This window comes from Callithrix jacchus, chromosome 4, assembly GCF_049354715.1.
Source record: "Callithrix jacchus isolate 240 chromosome 4, calJac240_pri, whole genome shotgun sequence".
In the NCBI taxonomy this organism is placed as follows: Eukaryota; Metazoa; Chordata; class Mammalia; order Primates; family Cebidae; genus Callithrix; species Callithrix jacchus.
The window spans coordinates 106,640,979-106,665,359 of NC_133505.1; the positions used below are offsets into that span (position 1 = coordinate 106,640,979).

General features: G+C 36.5%; 1 protein-coding gene across 9 annotated transcripts in view; it reads right to left on the minus strand.

Annotated features, from left to right (window-relative positions):
• The window catches only part of ASCC3 (activating signal cointegrator 1 complex subunit 3), a 369,134-nt gene that overhangs the window by 24,926 nt on the left and 319,827 nt on the right, over positions 1-24,381 (minus strand). For all 9 annotated transcript variants that reach the window (XR_013534438.1, XR_013534439.1, XR_013534440.1 and 6 more), the window contains one exon: positions 9,398-9,622. Coding sequence is in view for 4 of the 9 variants with exons in the window: in XM_002746863.7 (XP_002746909.4) it covers positions 9,398-9,622 (225 nt within the window). In the remaining 5 variants the exon portion in view is untranslated. The remainder of the gene's footprint in view (positions 1-9,397; positions 9,623-24,381) is intronic.

Consider the following 24,381-nt stretch of genomic DNA (forward strand, 5'->3'; position numbering starts at 1 on the left):
CCCTATAGACATATTAATATTCCAATCATAACTTTAATTCGAATGCTATTTTACCAAAAGAAAAATTTGAAAATTTCTATTCAGCTACTGGAATTGGTTATTAAAAGAAAAAGAAAAAAAAAGAATACTGCTGCTTTCAGTATTTCCTGATTTCAGTTTTGTAAATATAAAGAGAAACTTCAATTATGAAAAAATTTTAAAAGGTATCTGTCTATATACATAATATATATATGTACTGTTTTTCTTCCTGTCTTGAAGATTTTGAGTTATGGTTATTGTTTTCAGATTGATTAATTCACATATGCTGTGTTTTGCAATGCGATCCCATTAGCTTTTTTTCTTTTTTCAATATAAAGTGTTTTCTTTAAAAATCTGATTTCTTTAAAAGTTCATGGCTTAGTGACTTGGATTTTACATATTTTTCTTTTTAAATCCAAAACCTTTTCAACAAAATAGCGTTTGTCATCAGGTTGGTACTAAACACTTATAATTACTGTGTAATTATAAACAAAAACATAAAGCTTTGAATATAACTATGCAGCATAAAACTTAAGGCTGTTCACTACGATGGCATCTTAGAATTAAACAAAACCTTTACTAGGGCTGAAAAAAAAGAATATTGCTGCTAACATCCTTTAAAATAAATCTTAAAAGACACACAAATGTTTTGATCTGTTAAAATGTAGGCTGCAGGCTTGATAACATGAGCAGAAGGGTAAATCTAGCGTTTATGACTTCTGAGAAAAAGCTTTCCCAAATTAACTCAGTAAATTGACAGCACAATTAAACTTGGAATCACACAGCCCTCTGCTTCTCAGCTCACTGAGTTCAGGCTCTACAAGCCATGGTTTATCTTTTTGCATGACACATCTGGAAAGCTCAATCACTGGGAAGTTTTGAAGTAAATACCATATGTAGGAAGTAGTGACAGTGACCAAGATATAAACACATATTGTTATACTATTCGGCTTAGTATTGCGTTTAGATGTTTTTCACTTAAATGAAGATTTTTTTTCACTTAAATGAAGATTATTTTTTAATTTGCAGACTGGTGGCACTTCTTAGAAAGGATCAGAGATATCAGAGCACGAACAAAAGTCCTGGAATCTCCATTTGGTTTCCGCACAGATTGCCTCAACAAATCACCTTTAGCAGAGCTATTTAACTTCTCTGAAAGCCAATGGCTTTGTTCTTTGATAAAAAAAAACAATAATAACAAAAAAACAGTGGCAGGGGTGGGTGTGGTAGCTCACGCCTGTAAGCCCATCACTTTGGGAGGATGAGGAGGGCTGATGGTTAAACCCAGGAGTTTGAGACCTGGGCAACATGGAGAAACTCTGGCTCTTCAAATTTTCTAAAACATTAGCCAGGCATGGTGGCTTGCAACTGTAGTCCCAGTTACTCAGGAGGCTGAGGTGGGAGAATCCATTGAGCTTTGAAGTCAAGGCTGTAGTGAGCCAAGATGGTGTCATTGCACTCCAGCCCGGTAGTCACAGCAAGACCCTGTTGCCCAGGCAAAAATCAAAACCAACCAACCAAACAAAAAACACACAAAAAAAACCCAGTGTGAGGCAGAGAGGTACTGAAAACACCAAACATTTATCATTAGTTTTGGTTTTGTCACCAAATTTGGAAATTTAGGTAACTCACTTTAATTTTTGATACTTTTTACTTTTAATTTTCCTATAAGAGCTAACATATAGCTTTTCTTTGGTATATCCTGCACAGAAAGGCTGTTATTTCACTTTCTACGTTTTACAAATACATTTTACAGTTAATATGATCAAGAAGAAGATTTCAAAGATAAAGAGCAAGGACAATCAATTCCAAAATTATGGAATTTACAAATTAGAATTTTCTAAACAGATTTTTAAAATTGAGATATGTACAGTAATTTTAATATTTATTTTTGTTAAGGAGATAGCAAAGGAAATGCTAGTAACAGTAAAGTATTAAAAGGGACCATGACAAAAATATGTTAAGCCAAAAAATGACACAAATGCCCTTGATACGTAATTTGAAATGGGATAGGAGAAGCAAAGGCAGGCTGCAATGCAGATCTGACTTCAAGCCAGGAGGAATACTTCTACTCTAAGTATGTTTTTCTTTTGTGAAAGACTACTCAGAACATGGGTAGTCAAAGACCACAGAGTTTTTATAATCTGGATGATGGTGCAAATAAAAGGTATGTTTCTATAAAGTAAAGAAAATAGTTAAATCACTCTGATAAAGCAAGGAAATGAAAGAACTACTAAGAATGAAGATACTAAGACCTATTTCCTCAAATTGTAGTTTACTTTATAAACATTAACTAATGCACCACTTTTCTAAAGTGTTAGTTTTACTCAGATATCAGAGGTTAAGTGACTTGCCTATAGTCTTATACTAAAATGGCAGCAGAGGAGAATTTACAGTCAGAACTGGTAGCAGATTCCCATCCACAGTTTGCAAGATCATGCTTTTGTCCCATGACAGCAGTAGTATAATTTTAAATCAGCCAGCAGAGCTGCAAACTGCTTGAACCAGTACTTTCTAAGGCCAGTGGTACCTATATATCAAATGAAAACAACAGGGTACAGAATTAGAACTGCCAATCAGTCATTCTCTCAAAGTTTCCTATTGGCAACTTTAATATTCCATCTTTCTGGCTTGTTTACTTTTATACAATCTTGTAGATAAATTCCAGGAGTGAGAGGATGTAGAATATGAAGCTGGTTTTCATCAATTTACAATGAAATTTCTTTCCAGGTAGCTTCTCAAAAGCTAAGCCAAACATTTAAGATGGTCAAAACTAATGCTTAGAACTTAAAATAGAGAAAACCCTCAAACACAAATGTCTAACAGAGAACTCACTAAATAAATTATGAAATTTTATATGAGGGAATATAGTGTAGTCATTAGAAATTATCTTGAGTATAATATTTAATACTATACATTATTAGGCATTTATAAAATAACATGATATTTCTGTAAGAAAAAAGTGACTGTATTTGTAAATATGTCAAGAAAAGGTCTCCCAAGAAAAAAAAAAAGACATGTACACAATTACTGCTTTTTGGAAGAGTAAGGGTTATAATTCTAAGACTACATCACTGAATATTCCAGGATTGAGTATCTAAATAAATGTATCTTTATTAACGATACTGTGGTACCTTACAGGTAGAAATGGTCAAGTCTTCTGACTAAATGAACACTTTGGTCTTAGATTGAAATAAGAGGTATTCAAATGGTAAATATAGATGTTTTTGCACACAAATACACACATGAGAGGTAAATGCACATACAAATAAATATAAATGTCTATGTATACATACTTTTATTTCCTTGCTTTGTACACTGAGAGGACCTAGAAGCAAAGATACCTAAGTATCAATGGAAGGCAGCAAGCCCCTAGATTTTATATTTTTGAGACAGGGTCTTGCTCTGTCACCCAGGATGGAGCACAGTGACTTGATCATTGCTCATTGTGACCATGACCTCTTGGGTTCAAGCAAATTCTCTCACCTTGGCATGCTCTATCCTCCACCATTACACCCAGCTAATTTTTAAATTTTTTGAGGAGATAGGGTCTCACTATGCTGCCTAGGCTGGTTCTGAATTCCTGGCCTCAGTGATCCTCCCATCTTGGCCCCCTAAAGTGCTGAGATTACAGGTATGAACTGTCATGCTCAGTCCAGATTTTAGTTTCTACAACCATTCTCTAATAAAAGAAATCTGGGTTCGTTAAAAAAAAAAAAGCCAATTCTGGAGAGAGATCCAAGATGGCTGATTACTAGCAGCTCAGGATTGTAGCTCCCAGTGAAAGCGCAGAGAATGAGAGGACGCCACACTTTCACTTTCAGATACATTTTTGTTGCTCATGGACCAAGAGATTCCCAGCAGAGGAGCCCCACGTGTCACCAGTGCGACTCTTGTGGCCGGCGTGGCAGTTCTTGGTACAGAGTAAATGGGACTGGGTCCCGTTTTGGTCGATGTTTGGAGCTCCAGGAAGGCAGAGTCGCCTATTCAGCTGATTGAAAAAGGGACTCAAGAAGGAAGCCAGACTGGAGATTCCCAGGCAGAAAAGCACCATGAATCTTAACGCCACTGGTGCAGTGGGTTGCTCAGATTTCGGCACTGGGAATCAACAAGTTGGACGTCCACTCAGAGACCTAATTTAAAAGTCAGTAATTACAAAGATGACAGGTGAATAAATTTACAATGATGGAAAGAAGCCAGCATAAAAAGGCTGAGAATACCCAAAATCAGAATGCCTCTCCCTCTACAAGGGATCACAGTTCCTCATCAACAAGGGAACAAGGCCTGATGGAGAATGAGTGCATTCCAATAACAGAATTAGGCTTCAGAAGGGGGATAATAAGAAACTTCTGTGAGTTAAAAGAACATGTTCTAGCCCAACGTAAAGAAACTAAGAGCCTTGAAAAAAGGTTTGACGAAATCCTAACAAGAATAGACAATCTAGAGAGGAATATAAGTGAATTAATGGAACTGAAGAATACAATACAAGAACTCTGCGAAGTATGCACAGATTTTAACAGTTGAATTGATCAAGCAGAAGAAAGGAATCAGAGGTCGAAGACCAACTTAATGAAATGAAATGAGAAGACAAGATTAGAGAAGAAAGAGTAAAAAGAAATGAGCAAAGTCTCCAAGAAATATGGGACTATGTGAAAAGACCTAATTTACATTTGATAGGTGTACCTGAATGTCATGAAGAGAATGAATCCAAGCTGGAAAATATTCTTCAGGATATTATTCAGGAAAACTTTCCTAACCTAGTAAGGCAGGACAATACTAGGTAATACAGAGAACACCACAAAGATATTCCTCAAGTAGAGTAACCCTAAGACATATAATCATTTGATTCACCAGGATTGAAATAAAGGAGAAAATTTTAAGGGCAGCTAGAGAGAAAGGTCAGGTCACCCATAAAGGGCAGCCTATCAGACTCACAGTAGATCTCTCAGGTGACACCATACAAACTAGAAGAGAGTGGGGGTCAGTATTCAATATCCTCAAAGAAAAGAATTTTCAACCCAGAATCTCATATCCAGCCAAATTAAGCTTCATAAATGAAGGAAAAATAAAATTTTCAGGAACAAGCAAGCACTCAGATTTTATCATCACCAGGCCTGCTTTATAATAGCTTCTGAAAGAAGCACTATACACAGAAAAGAACAACTTTCAGTTGTTCCCAAAAACTTACCAAAAGGTAAAGAGTATCTCCATAATGAAGAATCTATATCAACTAATGGGCAAAATAGCCAGCCAGCATTAAACGACAATATTAAACTCACAAATATCAATATTAATCCTAAATTTAAATGGATTAAATGCCCCAATCAAAGACACAGACAGGCAAATTGAATAAAAAGTTGAAACCCATCAGTACGCTGTATCCAGATCCATCTCATAACCAAGGACTCACAAAGACTCAAAAAAAAAGGGTTGGAGGAAGACTTACCAATCAAATGGAGAGCGAAACAAAACAAAACAAATAAAAAAAAAAAAAACAGGAGTTGTAACTTTTGTCCCTGACAAAATAGACTTTACTAGTAACAAAGACTAAAAGAAACAAAGAAGAACATTACATAATGGTAAAAGGATCAATGCAACAACAGGAGTCAATGATCGTAAATATATATGCACCCAATATAGGAACACCCAGATACATAAGGCAAGTTCTTAATGACTTATAAAGAGACTTGGACTCCTGCACAATAATAGCGGGAGACTTTGACACCACATTGTTAATATTCGACGGATCAACAGGATAGAAAATTAACAGGGACATCTATGATTTGAACTCAGACCTGGATCAAGTAAACTCAGTTAATATTTATAGAATTCTTCACCCCAGGTCCACAGAACATACATTTTTCTAAGTATCACATTACACCTGTTTTGAAAGTGATCACATAATTGGAAGTAAATCACTCTTCAGCATTTGCATAGCATTTCACAGACTTAAATGAAATATTGGTTGGCCGTTTGTTATTTTCTTCCCTTATTCCTTCCTGTCTCCGCTGTTAAGCACGATTATCGGCATAAAAGAGATTTTTAATACCTATTTTTAGGTTGCATTCCAGCCTGGGCAATAGAGCAAGACTCCTGTTCTCTCTCCCTCTTTCTCTTTCTTTCAAAAAAAAAAAAAAAGCGCCAATTCCAAGGCTTGGCAGGGACAGAACAAGATACCAGAATGCAAGGTATTATTTAAGAAACATTGGGGATGAATCTATACTTATATAAATAAATAACTGAATAAAGTAAATAAATGGAGGAGAAGGGAAGTTCTTCCTTGTATTGTAATTCCAAGAATGATGAAAAAAGAAAATCACAATAGTAATAATTGTTCCAGGCAAATATCACCAATGGATCCTGAAAATAATGTTCAAAAGCATGACAAGAAACAGGATATTTATGTAATCTCAAAGTTTCTCCCCAAAATATATTTATTAATTACAAAAGAAAAAAAGTAGCTTTATTGAGAAGAAGGCTGGCAGACACCACCTCAATTGTATAAAGCATATCATTGCCAAATACATCTGCCAAAAGCCTCCTGATATGATACACTACGAAGACAAACCATTACTGGTATGGTATTGTTGACAAAGAATACCACAAACTTAAATGTAATCATAAGGAAACATCAGGGAAATCCAAACTGTGGGATAACTCCATAAAATAACTGCCTAGTACTCTTCACAATTGCCAAGAAAGAGAAGATGAAGGAGACGTAACAACTATGAGATCCTGAATTGAATCATGGTAGAGAGAGAAGAGGCAATTATTGGGATAAAATTCATACTGACAACATTTGAACAGGTCTGTAGATTTGTTAATAGAACTGGACCAACATTGAGTTAAGACGTTAACTTTAGGAGAGGCTGGGTAAAAGGTATAAGAGAATTTCATTGTAGTATTTTAAAAACTTTTTGTAAGCTTGAATTTATTTCAAAGCAAGAGTTGATTTAAAAAAGTAAAAATTCACTAAAAAAAAAAAGCCTCATATTCATGTGGATGAAGATATAATTACTATGAATGACTTTAATTTTAGCATCCTGCTTTTCCAGATTATCTACAATGAAGTGTATTATTTTTATAATTAAAGAGAAAATAATTTCTCTTTACATTCTAATTGGAAGGATCAACAATATTCAAGAAATATAAATATTATCCCAGGATACTGTATATAAGGATATATATATATATGTACACATGTACACACACACAAACACACACACACACACACACACACACAGTATATAAAAATATCTAATAGAGGATAAAAGTACTTGAATGAATCCTTTTCCTTAAAAGTAAATTTAGAAACAGACTCCTTTAAGAAATTTCCTAGATTATTATAGAGCTTTTGAATCATTATTGACTGAATGCTAAAAAAGAATCAATGAGTTGGTCATGCAATATAGGTTTCAGAAGTGATATACATACAAAAATTATAATACATAATCAATATATCTGCAAGTATAAAAATTTAATTTATCTTGCCATTTTTCTTCAACCCTTTCTGACCCCAGAGTTCATTAACAAGTCAGTGTTTGAGAGAGGAAAAGAAGTTATAGGAAACACAAATGAGTATCCAGGGCAACAGCTAAAACTTCAGGACCTTTAACCTTTGTGAAGTGTGACTAATAAGCAGTAGCAAATCACCTTCCTCAATAAGTAAACCATGTGTTAGTTACAAAAGAATGTAAAAACGTGTTATATGTTTATTATAGCCTTACATCCCTTCCAATTTTTGATAACTTGAGCTTACTCTATTTTTTATAATACTTCTAGTTTCTAAAACAGTAACATTGCTATTTTTGATAATAAAAATACTTGAGACTCATTTTAAAACATTCAAACAATTTAAGAATAGCATAAAGAAGACATTAAAAATCACCCCAAATCCTGCTATCCAGGTACCACTACTGTTAATCTTTTGGTGGACACCATTCTGGATCTCCTCTCTGGGTATATGTTTGTATATAGATATGGACATTCAACATAAATGCAGAGTTCACAAATGGAATTGTAATATTTCATAGTGTTCTAATAGTCTGAGAGATACTTAGATTATTTTCAAGCCTTAACTTTGCAAATAATTTCATAATGTATATTCTTGTACATACATATATTTATATAGACTAACTTACTCTACCTTTAAAAACCTTAAATTTTGAAAATTTTAAAAATGGGTTCTTATTATGATCATGTCCAAAAAAGGTATAAAGTAGAAAATCGAAATCCTTTATAATCATAATCCTTTAGGTATTCTTCCCCCACCAAAACCAGCTCTTCTCACAATCATCTCCCAATAATGTCAGCTCCATTCTTCCAGTTGCTATGGAGAAAAGCCTTGAAATCATCTTTGTTTCCTTGCTTTCCCTAAAAACCCTTGTTCATTAGAAGAGTCTGTTAGTTCTCCTTAGAAAAATATTCAGTATCTGACCAATTCTCATCAATCTCAACCATATTAACTTGACCAAACTACCATCATTGCTTTTCTAGCACTAGAGCACTTAAGGTATAAAAAGGTCATTGATATGGTTTCAAACTCTTCTCTTTTTAGACTACCTACCTCTCTAGGCTGGTTTTTTGTTTTTCATATACTTCAACTAAAACATCCTATTGCAATAGACATTTTATGTTTTTTGTAAAGGGAGATATATAAATCTAGTTAAATCTCTATTAAGTTGGATATTAAAGATATTTAAAAAGTGTAAAAACTGCCATACTTCTCACTATTTTTATTGTTTTAACCATCTCTTTTGATCTTTTTTTACAATAAGCCTCTTTGATATTCCTTGAATGTATCAAGTAATTTCCTATATGAGAACTTTCTTAGTGTTTGGAATACAAACCTCTAGAAACCCTATGGTTCACTCTCTTCTTTATTTTTTGTTAAATGTTACCTTATTAGTGAGATAGTTTCTGAATATCATATTAAAAAATAGTACAAACAGTACCCTCCATCTTTCTCTTTATTTCCTTTACAATTCTTTATTGTTAAAAAAAATAGCAGTATTTAAAAATAGTAGTTATTACCTATTAATTTACATTTTAAATTGTCAGTCTTCCTCATCTTGAGTGAAAGTCTATAACAGAAGGGACTCTTATGTCTTGTTCATTACTATATGCTCAGTGCCTAGAAAAGTATCTGGCACATAGTTTGCCTTCAATACAGTTTAGTAGAATGGGTGACTGAAACTGTCATCTTATTTCATTTACATTTGTTTTTATGCTGGAGATTCTTGATACGATCAACCAGTTGTTTCTCAACAATGCCACCATACAGTTGTTAAATGCAAGTACATTTTATCCTAAAACTAGAAAAAACAGGGCAGGAATGATGAGAGAAAACATACATAGGTATTAAGAATGACTTTCATACCTGACATACTCTGAGAGCCTGGTCCAAGACGGTTTTGGTATCAGTGTCATAATCTGGGCAAGGTAGCATGGCTCGGCTGAGATGTGCCTGTAGCAGGAGATGGGCTTTGGTATGAGGGCTGTCAAATGAATGAGGATTTAACTCAATGGGAAGACATTTTGCCAGTTCACTATTCATGTTATCTTCATTGTGTCTCACTGGCAAATCTGTATATTCTTCTGCATCCTGAAAAAAAAAAAAAGCCCCACAATGCTGAATCGAAGTATAATAATTAATGCACTTCTTAGCTTTAACTACGGACATTTAAAACATGGCTAAGAAAAATCACCATATCCCTTAGAATTTTGCTTGTTCAATACTATCATTAATACATTAATGATAGTGAGTAATGTACAATCTATGTGAAATTCATGAATGTTCCTTTGTATTTACAGTCAACCAAAATAATAGAGTATTTACTAGGCATCACACACTATGCATGAGACTGGGGCCACAGTAGTGAACCAAAAGCTGAGAGCCCATCAGAAAAATTGTTTATCTACCATAAACAAATTCTATAAAGTATAATAAATGTTATGATATGGTAAAAATACAGAGTGTTGAATGGAAATTCAGTTGGGGGACCTACTTATTTTAGAGGGTCAGGGAAAGCTTTCTGAAAAAGTGATGTTTAACTTAAGATCTTGTGAATAAATAGAAGAAATAAGACAGGGCTGGAGAAAAGGGCAAGGGTAGGATTGGCAAGATGAGAAAGGGTGAAGAGCAGAATTATTAAGTTACTATTTATTATAACCAATTATATCACAGTCAGATTGTTCTGGAATGTTTCCATTTTTCACCTTAGGGTTTTTTTAGGGTAGAGTAGTAAAAAGTAGTCTTCATGATATCAGTCAAGAAGTACCAACTGAACCTACAAAGTGAACTGTTATGTTAAAAAATAGACTGATCTATTTATTAGTGTTTGTTGTGAAATAAAAATCCTATTTTTCCAAATATGTAGTTATTTGACATTGCCCATGAATGTTGATATGAATCCTATATCAGACATAACATATATTGGATATGTTAATATTCAAACAGGGGCTGGATTTATCCTCCTACTGCAACTGCCCCTTCCTCCAAAGAAAAAGATGAAACCCATGAGACAGCAGTCTTCAAGATGCTGAACATAAAACTATGAAAGACAATGATCCCTGATATATAGAAAACAAGCTAGGTGACCATTAGCATTGCCTCAGCTTACTGCATGAAGAGTTACCATACTGTGATGTAGTAAGAGGGAATCCAGGTGCACCTGGATGGAGGAGTCCTGCATTGAGGAGATGAAGAAGGCCTTGTCTAAGTAGTGGAGAATAATTAGCTCTAAGATAAATATTACTCTAGACCTGCCTAGCAAGTCAAAAAGCAACACTTAAAAAGATCAAACAGCTTTCAAGTAAATTAACTGCATTCTAGAACAGAGCTCAGGAAGATTTATAGGAATGCAAAAATATGTAGTACTCAAGAAGGTGAAATTCACAAGGCATGGCATCCAATTAATGATTATCAACTATACAGAAAAGCAGGAAAAGAGGATCTATAACAAGGAGAATAATCAATTAACGAAAACGTAGGACTTACATAGATTTCAGAATTAGCAGACTAAGAAAACAGTTGTTGCAACTGTATTTTACATTTTAAAAAAGTTAATGACAACTAACTACTCAATTCAGATTTCTAGAGCTAAACATGACAATGTCTTAGATGAAAAATACACTGAATTTTATTAATGGAAGAATAAACACTGAAGAAGAAATTAATAAACTTAAAGACATCAATAGAAACTATTAACAATGAAACATAAAGAGAAAAAGGAATTTTAAAAATCAACACAGCATTAATGAGATGTGACACAACTTCAGGTGGCCTAATATACTTTGTAGGAGGCATGGCAGAAAAAGATTTTAAGAAATGGTAACTGGAAAATAATTTGATATAAGCTATAAATCTATAGATTTGAGAAGTTCAACAAATCTCAACCAAAGAAAAATGAAAACTACACAACCATAATTAATCACTACTGAATTGCTCAAAATCACTAATAAAGAGAAAATATGAAAAGCAGCCAGAGGAAACACTATGTTACATATAGTGGAAGGAAGATAAAAAGGCAGATTTCTCATCAGAAATAATACTATAAGGCAGCAGTGAAGCAACATCTTTAATTTACTGTAAGGAAAACAACTATCAACCTAGAATGCTAAATTCAGTAAAAATAAAATCTTTCAAAAGTGAAGAATTTTCAAACATACAAAAGCTGAAATAATTCAGCTGATCTGCTTAATGTTAAAGTCATTGTTTAAGCATAAGACAAATTATACCAGATGAAAATATGAACCTATACAAAGAAATAAAGAGCATTAAATGTGGTAATTTCATGGATAAATATGTAAGAATTTGTTATTATTCTAATATCATTGAATAAAAAATGATAGTTTAAGCCAAAATAATAAATAATGCATTATGGAGTTTATAATACATGAAAAGGTAAGATATATGACACAACAGCATAACTTCTAGTAGGTGAGAAATGGAGGTATAAGATCGTGAGGTTCTCTTAGTATATGTGAAATGTTAAAATATGATTTGAAGATAGACTGTGATGTTAAAAATGTACACCATGAATTTTAAAGCAACCACTAAAATAGCAAAATGCAAGTGTTATAGCTAGAAAGTCACCATGGAGGATAAGAAATAACTAATCTATTTTCAAAGAACTAAAAATAGAATTACCCCTTGACCCAGCAGCTCCACTACTAGATATCTACCCAAAGGAAAAGAAATCATTATATCAAAAAGATATCTGCACTGGTATGTTCGTTGTAGCACTATTTACAATAGCAACGTTATGGAATAAACTAAAGTGTCCACCAATGGATAACTGAATAGAGAAAATGTGGTATATACCATGGAATACTATGCAGTCATAAAATGAATGAAATAATGTCTTCTGCAGTAATATAAATGGAGGTGGAGGCCATTATCCTAAGTGAAATAACTCAGAACATCAAATACTGCATGTTCTCACATATAAGTGGGAGGTAGACAATGGGTACACATGGACATGTATACACATAGAATTAATAGACACTGGGGACTCCAAAATGAAGAAGGGTGGGAGGGGGATTAGAGTTGAAAAATTACTTATTGGGTACAATGCTCACTATTTGGGTGATGGGTATACTAGAAACCCAAACTTCACACACAACATATCCATGTAATTCATCCATACACGTACCAACCTGAATCTATACATTTTTTAAAATAATCCAAATGAAGGCAAAGATAAAGAACAAAAATATAAAAAAAATGGAACATGTGAAGTATGTTTTCATGTCATAACAAAATTAAATTAGAAACCAATAACAATCTGTGGAAAACAAATAAGATTATATACTTAAACCTAAGCATATCAACAGTCACATTAAATGTAAATGGTCTAAACAACTCCAATTGAAGTCAGACATTATCTACGTAGTAATAAAGCATGATTCAACTACAGTTGTCCCATGGTTTCCATGGGAAATTGATTCCAGGACCCCCTGCAGATACTTAAATCCATAGAATACTCAAGTCTCTTATATAAAATGTGTAGTATTTGTATATAACTTACACATATCCTACTGTATACTTTAAATCATCTCTAGATTACTTACAATACCTAATACAATGTAAATGCTATATTTTTTAGGGAATAATGACAACAAACAAGTCTATACAGGTTCAGTACAAATGCAGCCATTTTTCTGTTTGTTTATGAATATTTTCTATCTGCAACTGATTGAATCTATGAATGCAGAACCCATGGGCACAGAGGGCCAACTATATATGTTTGCCTGCTACCAAACACTAATATACATATATAAATAAATATATATGTGTGTAGCTATGTATATATTAATATATAGAGAGACAAATATGTTAAAAGTAAAGAAATAGAAAAAGCCATGCTATGCTAACAGTAGTTCAAAGAAAAGTGGAGTGGCTATATTAATTTCAGACAATGTAGATTTCAGAGCGAAGGTTCTTTTCTTTTCTTTTTTTTTTTTTTTTTTAATACGGAGTTTTCACTCTCGTTACCCAGGCTGGAGTGCAATGGTGCGATCTCAGCTCACTGCAACCTCCACCTCCTGCGTTCAAGCAATTCTCTGGCCTCAGCCTCCGAGTAGGTGGGACTACAGGCTTGCACCACCATGCCCAGCTAATTTTTGTATTTTTAGTAGAGACGGGTTTCACCATGTTGACCAGGATGGTCTCGATCTCTTGACCTCGTGATCCACCCACCTCAGCCTCCCAAAGTGCTGGGATTATAGGCGTGAGCCACTGCACTCGGCCTGTAAAGATTATTTTCAAGGATAAAAATGGTAACTTCATAACTATAATGGAGCCAATCAATCAGAAGGCTATAACAATCAGAACCATTTATGTGCTGAATAACAGCTTCAAAATCCATGAAAAATAATCTGTACAAGTACATGGAGAAAAAGAAAAAAAAATCGCAAGTATTGCTGATGAATTCAATACTCATCTTTCAATAATCACTAAAACAAGTGGAAAAAGTAAACAAGAATATAGAATTGAACGACACTGTCAACTAAGTTGACTTGACTGACATTTGTAAAACACAGAACCCAAAAACAGTAGAATATGTTTATTCTCAAGAACACAGAGACTATTTACTGAGATAGATCATATTAGGGGGCCATAAAAACAAATTTCAAGTGATATTTTGACTGCAAGAAAATTAAATGGGAAATCAATGACAGACAGATCTCTGGAAAATCCTAAATATTTAGAAACTAAGTAATACACCTCTAAATAACTCATGATTGAAAGAAAAAATAAAATAGGAAATGAGAACGTATTTTGCACTGAATGAAAATAAAAACATATCAGATTTTGTGGGACATCACTAGAACAGTACTTTGGAGGGATTTATAAAACTAAACATCTATATTACAATTGAAGGATTACTGGCAAAATGGCTAAATAGGAATAGGTCTGGTCTGCAGTTCTCAGTGAGATCAATGCAGACGGCAGGTGATTTCTGCATTTCCAACTAAGGTACTCAGTTCTTCTCATTGGGACTGGTTGGACAGTGGATGCAGACCACGGATGGCAAGCTGAAGCAGAATGCGGCAGCGTCTCACCCAGGAAGCCCAAGGGGTCAAGGAATTTCTATCCCCTAGCCAAGGGAAGGTGCAAGAGACTGTACCAGGAAGAATGGTGCATTCCGGCCCAGATACTGAGCTTTTCTCAGTCTTTGCAACCTGCAGACCAGGAGATTCCCTCCAGTGCTTATGCCACCAGGTCCCTGGGTTTCAAGCACAAAACGGGGCAGGTGTTTGGGCAGACAGTGAACTAGCCGTAGGCTTTTTTTTTTCCTTTTTCAAACCCCATTGGCACCTGGAATGCTTTCACTCCCCTGGAAAGTGAAACAGAACCCTTCCCTTTCCTGGAAAGGGGGCTAAAGCCAGGGAACCAAGTGGTCTGGCTTGGCAGGTCCCACCACAATGGAGCCCAGCAAGCTAAGATCCATTGACTTGAAATTCCAGCACAGCAGTCTGAGATCAACCTAGGACACTCAAGCTTGGTGGGAAGGGGAAGGGTAGCTGCCATTGCTGAAGCTTGAGTAGGCAGTTGTCCCCTCACAGTATAAACAAACCCATCAGGAAGTTTGAACTGGGCAGAGGCCACCACAGCTCAGGAAGGCCTCCGTGGCCAGACTGCCTGTCTAGATTTCTCCTCTCTGGGCAGGGCATCTCTGAAAAAAAGGGAGCAGCCACAGTCAGGGAATTATAGATAAAATCCTCATCTCTCTGGGACAGAGTACCTGGGGGAAGAGATGGCAATGGGCACAGCTTTAGCAGCTATGCCTGACAACTCTGAAGCAGATCTCCCAGCACAGTGTTCGAGTTCTGATAAGGGACAGACTGCCTCCTTAAGTGGGCCCCTGACTCCTGTGTATCATGATTGGAAGATACCTCCCAGTAGGGGCCAATAGACACCTCATGCAGGAGAGCTCTGGCTGGCATTGGTGGGTGCCCCTCTGGGACAAAGCTCCCAGAGAAAGGAACAGGCAGCAATCTTTGCTATTCTGCAGCCTCTGCTGGTGATACCCAGGCAAACAGGGTCTGGAGTGGACCGCCAGTAAACACCAGCAGGCCTGTATCAGAGGGGCCTGACTGTTAGAAGGAAAACCAACAAACAGAAAGGAATAATATTAACATCAACAAAAAGAACATCCACCCAGAAGCCCCATCCGAAGGTCACAAACTTCAAAACCCAAAGGTAGATAAAACCATGAAGATGGGGACAAACTGGTGCAAAAGACTGAAAATTCCCCAAACAAGAACAGCTGTTCTCCTCCAAAAAGGATCACAACTCCTTACCAGGAAGGGAACAAAACTGGACAAAGAATGAGCTTGACGAATTGATTCAAGGCTTCAAAATGTGGGTCACAACAAACTCCTCTGAGCAAAAGAAGCATGTTCTATCTAACCCAATGCAAGGAAGCTAAGAACCTTGATAAAAGGTTAGAGGAACTGCTAGCTAGAATAGCCAGTTTAAAGAAGAACATAAAGGACCTGATGAAGTTGAAAAACACAGCACAAGAACTTCGTGAAGCATACACAAGTACCAATAGCTGAATTGATCAAGCTGAAGAAAGGATATCAAAGATTGAAGATCAACTCAATGAAGTAAAGTGAGAAGACAAGATTAGAGAAAAAAGAGTGAAAAGAAACGAACCAAGTCTCCAAAAAATATGAAATTATGCAAAAAAACCAAATCTACGTTTGAGTGGTATACCTGAAACTGATGGGGTGGATGGAACCAAGTTGGAAAACACTCTTCAGGATATTGTCCAGGAGAACTTCCCCAACTTATGAAGGCAGGCCAACATTCAAATTCAGGAAATACAGAGAACACCACAAAGATACTCCATGAGAAGAGCAACCCATGTCACATAATTGTCAGATTCACCAAGGTTGAAATGAAGGAAAAAATGTTAAGGGCAGCCAGAGAGAAAGGATAGGTTACCCACAAAGGGAAGTCAATCAGACTAACAGTGGATCTCTTGGCAGAAACCCTATAAGCCAGAGGAGAGTGTACACCAATATTCAACATTCTTAAAGGAAAGAATTTTCAACTCAGAATTTCATATCCAGCCAAACTAAGCTTCATAAGCAAAGGATAAATAAAATTCTTAATGGACAAACAAATGCTGAGAGATTTTGTCACCATCGGGCCTGCCTTATAAGAGCTCCCAAAGGAAACAGTAAACATGGAAAGAAACAACTGGTACTAGCCACTGCCAAAACATACCAAATTGTAAAGACCATCAACGCTATGAAGAAACTGCATCAACTAACAGGCAATATGACCAGCTAGCATCATAATAACACAATCAAATTCACACATAACAATATTGACCTTCAATGTAAATGGGCTAAATGTCCCAATTAAAAGACACAGACTGGCAAATTGGATAAAGAGTCAAGAACCATTAGTGTTCTGTATTAAGGAGATCTGTCTCAAGTGTAAAGACACACATAAGCTCTAAATAAAGGAATGGAGGAAGACTTACCAAGCAAATGGAAAGCAAAAAGAAGCAGGGGTTGCACTTCTGGTCTCTGATAAAACAGACTTTAAACCAACGAAGATGAAAAGAGAGAAAAAAATGCATTACATAGTGGTAATAGGATCAATGCAACAAGAGGAGCTAACTATCCAAAACATATATGCACTCAATTCAGGAGTACCCAGATTCATAAAGCAAGTTCTTAGAGACCTACAAAGAGGCTTAGACTCCTACACAATAATGGTGGGGGATTTGACACCTTGCTGTCAATATTAGACAGATCAATGAGACAGAAAATTGAAAAGGATATGCAGGACTTGAATTCGGCTCTGGACCAGGCAGACCTAACAGACATCTACAGAAATCTCCACCCCAAATCAACAGAATATACACTCTTCTCAGCACCATATCACAGTTATTCTAAAATGATGACATAATTGAAAGTAAAACACTCCTCAGAAAATGCAAAAGAATGGAAATCATAAACAGTCTCTCAGATCACAGTGCAATCAACTTAGAACTCAGGATTAAGAAACTCACTTAGAACTGCACAACTACAGAAAATCATAACAACCTGCTCCTGAATGACTACTGGGTAAATAATGAAATTAAGGCAGAAATAAAGATGTTCTTTGAAACTAAGGAGAACAAGACACAACGTACCAGAATCTCTGGAACACATTTAAAGCAGTGTGTAGCAGGAAATTTATAGCACTAAATGCCCACAAGAGAAAGCAGGAAGATCTAAAATCAACAACCTAACATCACAATTAAAAGAACTAGAGAAGGAAGAGCACACAAATTCAAAAGCTAGCAGAAGACAAGAAATAACCAAGATCAGAGCAGAAGTAAAGGAGACAGAGACAGGAAAATCCTTCAAAAAAAAAAAAAAAAAAAAAATCAATGAATCCAGGAGCTGTGTTTTTTTGAAAAGATCAAGAAAATTGATAGAACACTAGCCAGATTAATAAAGAAGAAAAAGGAAAAGAATCAAATAGATGCAATAAAAACAATAATCCCACAGAAATACAACCATCTGATCTTTGTATTAACCATCTGGCAAACCTGTTAAAAACAAGCACTGGGGAAAGGATTCCCTATTCAATAAATGGAGTAGGAAAAAGTGGCTAGCAGTATGCAGAAAGCTGAAACTCGATCCCTTCCTTACACCTTATAAAAAATTAACTTCAGAAGGATATAAACAGCTCTGTGCAAAAAACAAAAAACTAGAAAATCTAGAAGAAACTGATAAATTCCTGGACACATAGACCCTCCCAAGACTGAACCAGGAAGAAGTTGAATCTCTGGATAGACCAAAAACAAGTTCTGAAATTGAGGCAGCAATTAAGAATCTACAAACCACAAAAATCCAGGATCAGATGGATTTGCAGCTGAATTCTACCAGAGGTACAAAGAGGAGTTTGTACCATTCCTTTTGAAACTATTTCAAACAATACAAAAAGAGGAAATCCTCCCTAACTCATTTTATAAGACAACATCATCCTGTTACCAAAACCTGGCAGAGATAAAAAAAAAAAAAAAAGAGAGAGAGAGAGAACATTTCAGGCCAATATCCCTAATGAACTTCGATGTGAAAATCCTCAATAAAATACTAGCAAACTGAGTCCAGCAGCATATCAAAAAGCTTATCCATCATGATCAAGTTGGCTTCATCCCTGGGATGCAAGGATGGTTCAACATACACAAATCAATAAATGTAATCCATCACATAAACAGAACCAGTGACAAAAATCACGATTATCTCAATAGAGTCAGAAAAGGCCTTTGACAAAATTCAGTACGACTTCATGCTAAAAATGTTCAGTAAACTAGATATCGGTAAAACTTATCTCAAAATAATAAGAGCTATTTATGACAAACCCACAGACAATATCATACTGAATGGACAAAAACTGGAAGCATCCCCTTTGAAAACCAGCATAAGGGGAAGGATCCAAGATGGCTGAATAGGAGTAGCTCTGGAGTACAGTTCCCAGTGAGAACAGTGTAGAGGGTGAGTGCTCACTGCATTTCTAAACAAGTTTTCACTGTCCACAGATCAGGAGATTCCCAGGCCGAAAAGCACCATAAGTTTTCAGCTTGGTGGTTTCAGTCAGTGCTGGGCTGGTGAACAGAAACTCACACAAGTCTGGGCAGCTGTTTCCACTGGTGCCAGAAATGTCTGGGAGACAGAGCCGCCCATTCAACTGAAAGGGAGGGGGCTAAAACATGGAGCCAGGCTATCTGGCGCAGTGGGTACCACCCCACAGAACAAGCAATCTAAAATGTTCTGGATTGAGAGTTTTGCAGCAAGTGCAGCTGGACCCAGGACCGTCCAGCTCAGTGAGGGGAAGGGCATCCCCCACTACCGAGGCAGTCCAGCAATACTGAGGCAGTTCACACAGCAGCTGGGCAGAGCCTGCTGCAGTTCAGCAACGCCTCTGCTGGCAGACTGTGACTAGACTACTCCGTGCGGGGCAGGGCATCCATGAAAAAAGGCAACAGCATGACAGTAACTTATAAATAAAGCTGACCTTCCTAGGACAGAGCACCTGGGAAAAGAGGCAGTTATAAGTTCAGCTGCAGCAGACTTAAAGGTACCTGCCCAGCAGCTTGGCAGGGAACAGTGGAGCTCCCAGCACAGCACTTGAACTCCTATAAGTTACAGATGGTCTCCTCAAGCAACTCCCCAACCCCCGTATACCCAAAGAGACACGTCATAAAGGAGAGCTCAGGCCGACATCTGGTGGGTATCCTTTTGGGATGAGGATAGCAGAGGAAGAAACCAGCATCACCCCTTGCTGTTCTGCAGCTCCCATGGAAGATCCCAAGGCGAGCAGGGTCTGGAGTGGATCTCTAGCAGTTCTGCAGCATAGGGGCCTAACTGTTAGAAGGAAAACTAAGAAGCAGAAAGAAATAGCTTCAACATCAACAAAAAGGATGTCCACTCAGAGACCCGATCCGAAAGTCACCAACTACAAAGACCACAGGTAGATAAAGCCATTAACATGGGAAGAAACCAGAGCAAAAAGGAAGAAAACACCAAAAACTAGAATGCCTCTCCTCCTCCAAGGGATCACAAGTCCTCACCACCTAGGGATCAAAGATGGATGGAGAATGAATCTGATGAATTGACAGGAACAGGCTTCAGAAGGTGGATAATAACAAACATCTCAAAGCTAAAAGAACATGTGCTAACCCAATGCAAAGAAACTAAGAATCTAGAAAAAATGTTAGATGAAATGCTAACTAGAATAAATAGCTTAGAAAAAATATAAACGACCTGATGGTGCCGAAAAACACAGCACGAGAACTTCACAAAGCATACACGAGTTTCAGTAACTAAAGTGACCAAGCAGAAGAAAGCATATCAGAGATTGAAGATCAACTCAATGAAATAAAATGAGATGCCAAGAATAGAGAAAAAAGAGTGAAAAGATATGAACAAAGCCTCCAAGAAATATGGGATTATGTGAAAAGACCTAATCTATGTTTCACATATGTACCTGCATGTGACGGATAGAATAAATCTGAGCTGGAAAACACTCTTCAGGATATTATCGAGGAGAACTTCCCCAACCTAGCAAGGCAGGCCAACATTTAAGTACAGGAAATACAGAGAACAACACAAAGTTATTCCTAAAAAGAGCCAACCCAAGGCACATAATTGTCAGATTTACCAGGGTTGAAATGAAGGAAACAATACTAAGGGCAGCCACAGAGAAAGATTAGGTTACCCACAAAGGAAAGCCCATCAGACTCAGAGTGAATCTCTCCACAGAAACCCTATATGCCAGAAGAGAGTGGGGGCCAATATTCAACATCCTTAGAGAAAAGAACTTTCAACTTAGAATTTCATATCCAGTCAAACTAAACTTCATAAGTGAAGGAGAAAGAAAATCCTATATGGACAAGCAACTGCTGAGATATTTCATCACCAACAGGCCTGCTTTACAAGAGCTCCTGAAGGAAGTACTAAACAAGGAAAAGAACAGCCAGTACCAGCCACTCCAAAAATGTACCAAATGGTAAAAACCATCGACGCAATGAAGAAAATGTGACAACTAACAGGAGAAACATCCAGCTAGCATCAAAATGGCATGATCAAATTCACAAATAACAATATTAACCTTAAATGTAAGTGGACTAAACGCCCCAGTCAAAAGACACAGACTGGCAAACTGGATAAAAAGTTAAAATCCATTGGTGTGCTGTTTTCAGGAAACCCATCTCATGTGCAAGGACAAAACATAGGTTCAAAATAAAGGGTTGGAGGAAGATTTATCAAGCAAATGGAGAGCAAAAATAAGCTGGAGTTGCAATCATAGTCTTTGATAAAATGGATTTTAAACCAACAAAGATCAAAAGAGACAAGGGTATTACATAATGATAAAAGAATCAATGCGTCAAGAAGAACTTACCACCCTAAATATATAGGCACCCAATACAGGAGCACCCAGGAAGTTCTTAATGACCTACAAGGAGACTTAGACTCCCACACAATAGCAGTGGGAGACTTTATCACTCCACTGTCAATATTAGACAGATCAACGAGACAGAAAATTAACAAGGATATCCAAGATTTCAACTCAGATCTGGACCAAACAGACCTAATAGACGTCTCCAGAAATCTCTACTCCAAATCCAGAGAATATACATTCTTCTCAGCACCGCATTGTACCTACTCTAAAATTGATCACATAATTGGAAGTAAAGCAGTCCTCAGCAAATGCAAAAGAATGGAAATCATAACAGTCTCTCATACCACAGTGTAATCAAATTAGAACTCAGAATTAAAAAACTTATCCAGATCTGCACAACTTTATGGAAATTGAACAACTGGCTCCTGAATGTCAAATGAAGAAACAATGAAAGGAAGGCAGAAATAAAGATGTTCTTTGAAACCAATGAGAACAAAGACGCAATGTACCAGAATCTCTGGGACACATTGAAAGCAGTGTCTAGAGAGAAATTTATAGCAATAAATGCCCACCAGAGAATCAAGAGAAGGGAGGAAAGATCTAAAATCGACACCCTATCATCAAAATTGAAAGAGCTAGAGGAGCAAGATCAAAAAAATCTCAAAAGCTAGCAAAAGACAAGAAATAACTAAGACCAGAGCAGAACTGAAGGAGATAGAGACACAAAAAAACCCTTAAAAAAATCAATAAATCCAGGAGCTAGATTTTTGAAAAGATCAACAAAATAGACAGCTAACCAGATTAAAAAAGAAAAGGGAGAAGAAACAAATAGATGCAACAAAAAAATGATAAACGGGATCTGACCACTGACTCCACAGAAATACGAAGTACAATAAGAGATCGCTACGAACAACTCTATGCACATAAACCAATAAACCTGGAAGAAATTAATAAATTCCTGGACACTTGCACCCTCCCAAGCCTAAACCAGGAAGAAGTTGAAACCTTGAACAGACCAATAACAAGGGTGAAGTTGAGGCAGCAATTAATAGCCTACCAACCAAAAAAAAAAATCCGGGTCCAGATGGGTTCACAGCTGAATTCTACCAGATGTACAAAGAGGAGCTGGTACTCTTCCTTCTGAAACTATTCCAAACAATCCAAAAAGAGGGAATCCTTCCCAAATCATTTTATGAGACCAACATCATCCTGATACCAAAACGTGGCAGAGACTCAACAAAAAAAGAAAACTTCAGGCCAGTATCCATGATGAACACAGATGTAAAAATCTTCAATAAAATACTGGCACACCAGCACATCAAAAAGTTTATACATCACAATCATGTAGGATTCACTCCAGGGAGGCAAGGCTGGTTCAACATATGCAAGTCTATAAACGTAATCCATTACATAAACAGAACCAAAGACAAAAACCACATGATTATCTGAATTGATGCAGAGAAGGCCTTCAAAAAAATTCAACAGCCCTTTATGCTAAAAACTCTCAACAAACTAGGTATTGAAGGAACATATCTCAAAATAATAAAAGCTATTTATAACAAACCTACAGCCAATATCGTACTGAATGGGCAAAAACTGGAAGTATTCCCTTTGAAATCCAGCACTAGACAAGGATGCCCTGTCTCCACTCCTATTCAGTAAAGTATTGTAAGTTCTAGCCAGAGCAATTAGGCAAGAAAAAAAATAAAGGGTAAATGATTAGGAAAAGAGGAAGTAAAATTGTCTCTATTGGTAGACAACATGATTGTATATTTAGAAGAACCTATCATCTCAGCCCAAAATCTCCTGAAACTGATAAGCAACTTCAGCAAAGTCTCAGATACAAAATCAATGTGCAGAACTCACAAGCATTTCTGTATAACAATAACAGACTAAAAGAGACCCAAATCATAAGCGAACTCCCATTCACAATCGCTACAAAGAGAATAAAATACCTAGGAATACAACTAAGAAAGGATGTAAAGGACCTCTTCAAGGAGAACTACAAACCACTGCTCAAGGAAACAAGTGAGGACACAAAGAAATGGAGAACATTGCATGCTCATGGTTAGGAAGAATCAATATTGGGAAAATGGCCATACTGCCCAAAGCAATTTATAGACTTAATGTTATTGCCATCAAGCTACGAATGATCTTCTTCACAGAACTGGAAAAAACCACCTTAAACTTCATATAGAACCAAAATAGAGCACACATGGCCAAGACAATCCTAAGAAAGAAGAACAAAGACAGAGGCATCACGCTACCTGATTTCAAACTATACGACAAAGCTACATTAATCAAAACAGCATGGTACTGGTACCAAAACAGAGATATTGACCAATGGATTAGAACAGAGACCTTGCAGGCAACGTCACACATCTACAACCATCTGGTCTTTGACAAATCTGACAAAAATAGCAATGAGGAAAGGATTCCCTGTTTAATATATGGTGTTGGGAAAACTGGTTAGCAGTGTGTAGAAAGCAGAAACTGAACCCCTTCCTGACACCTTACACTAAAATTAACTCCAGATGGATTAAAGAGTTAAATATAAGACCCAATACCATAAAATCCCCAGAAGAAAACCTAGGAAAAACAATTCAGGACATAGGCATAGGCAAGGACTTCATGACTAAAACACCAAAAGCAATGGTAACAAAAGCCAAAATAGACAAATGGGACCTAATTAAACTCCAGAGCTCCTGTACAGCAAAAGAAACAATCATTAGAGTGAACCGGCAACCAACAAACAGAATGGGAAAAATTTTTGCAATCTACCCATCTGACAAAGGGCTAATATCCAGACTCTACAAAGAACTAAAACAACTTTACAAGAAAAAACAAACAAACCTATCCGAAAGTGGGAGAAGGATATCAACAGACACTTTTCAAAAGAAGACATATATGCAGCCAACAAATACATGAAAAAAATGCTCATC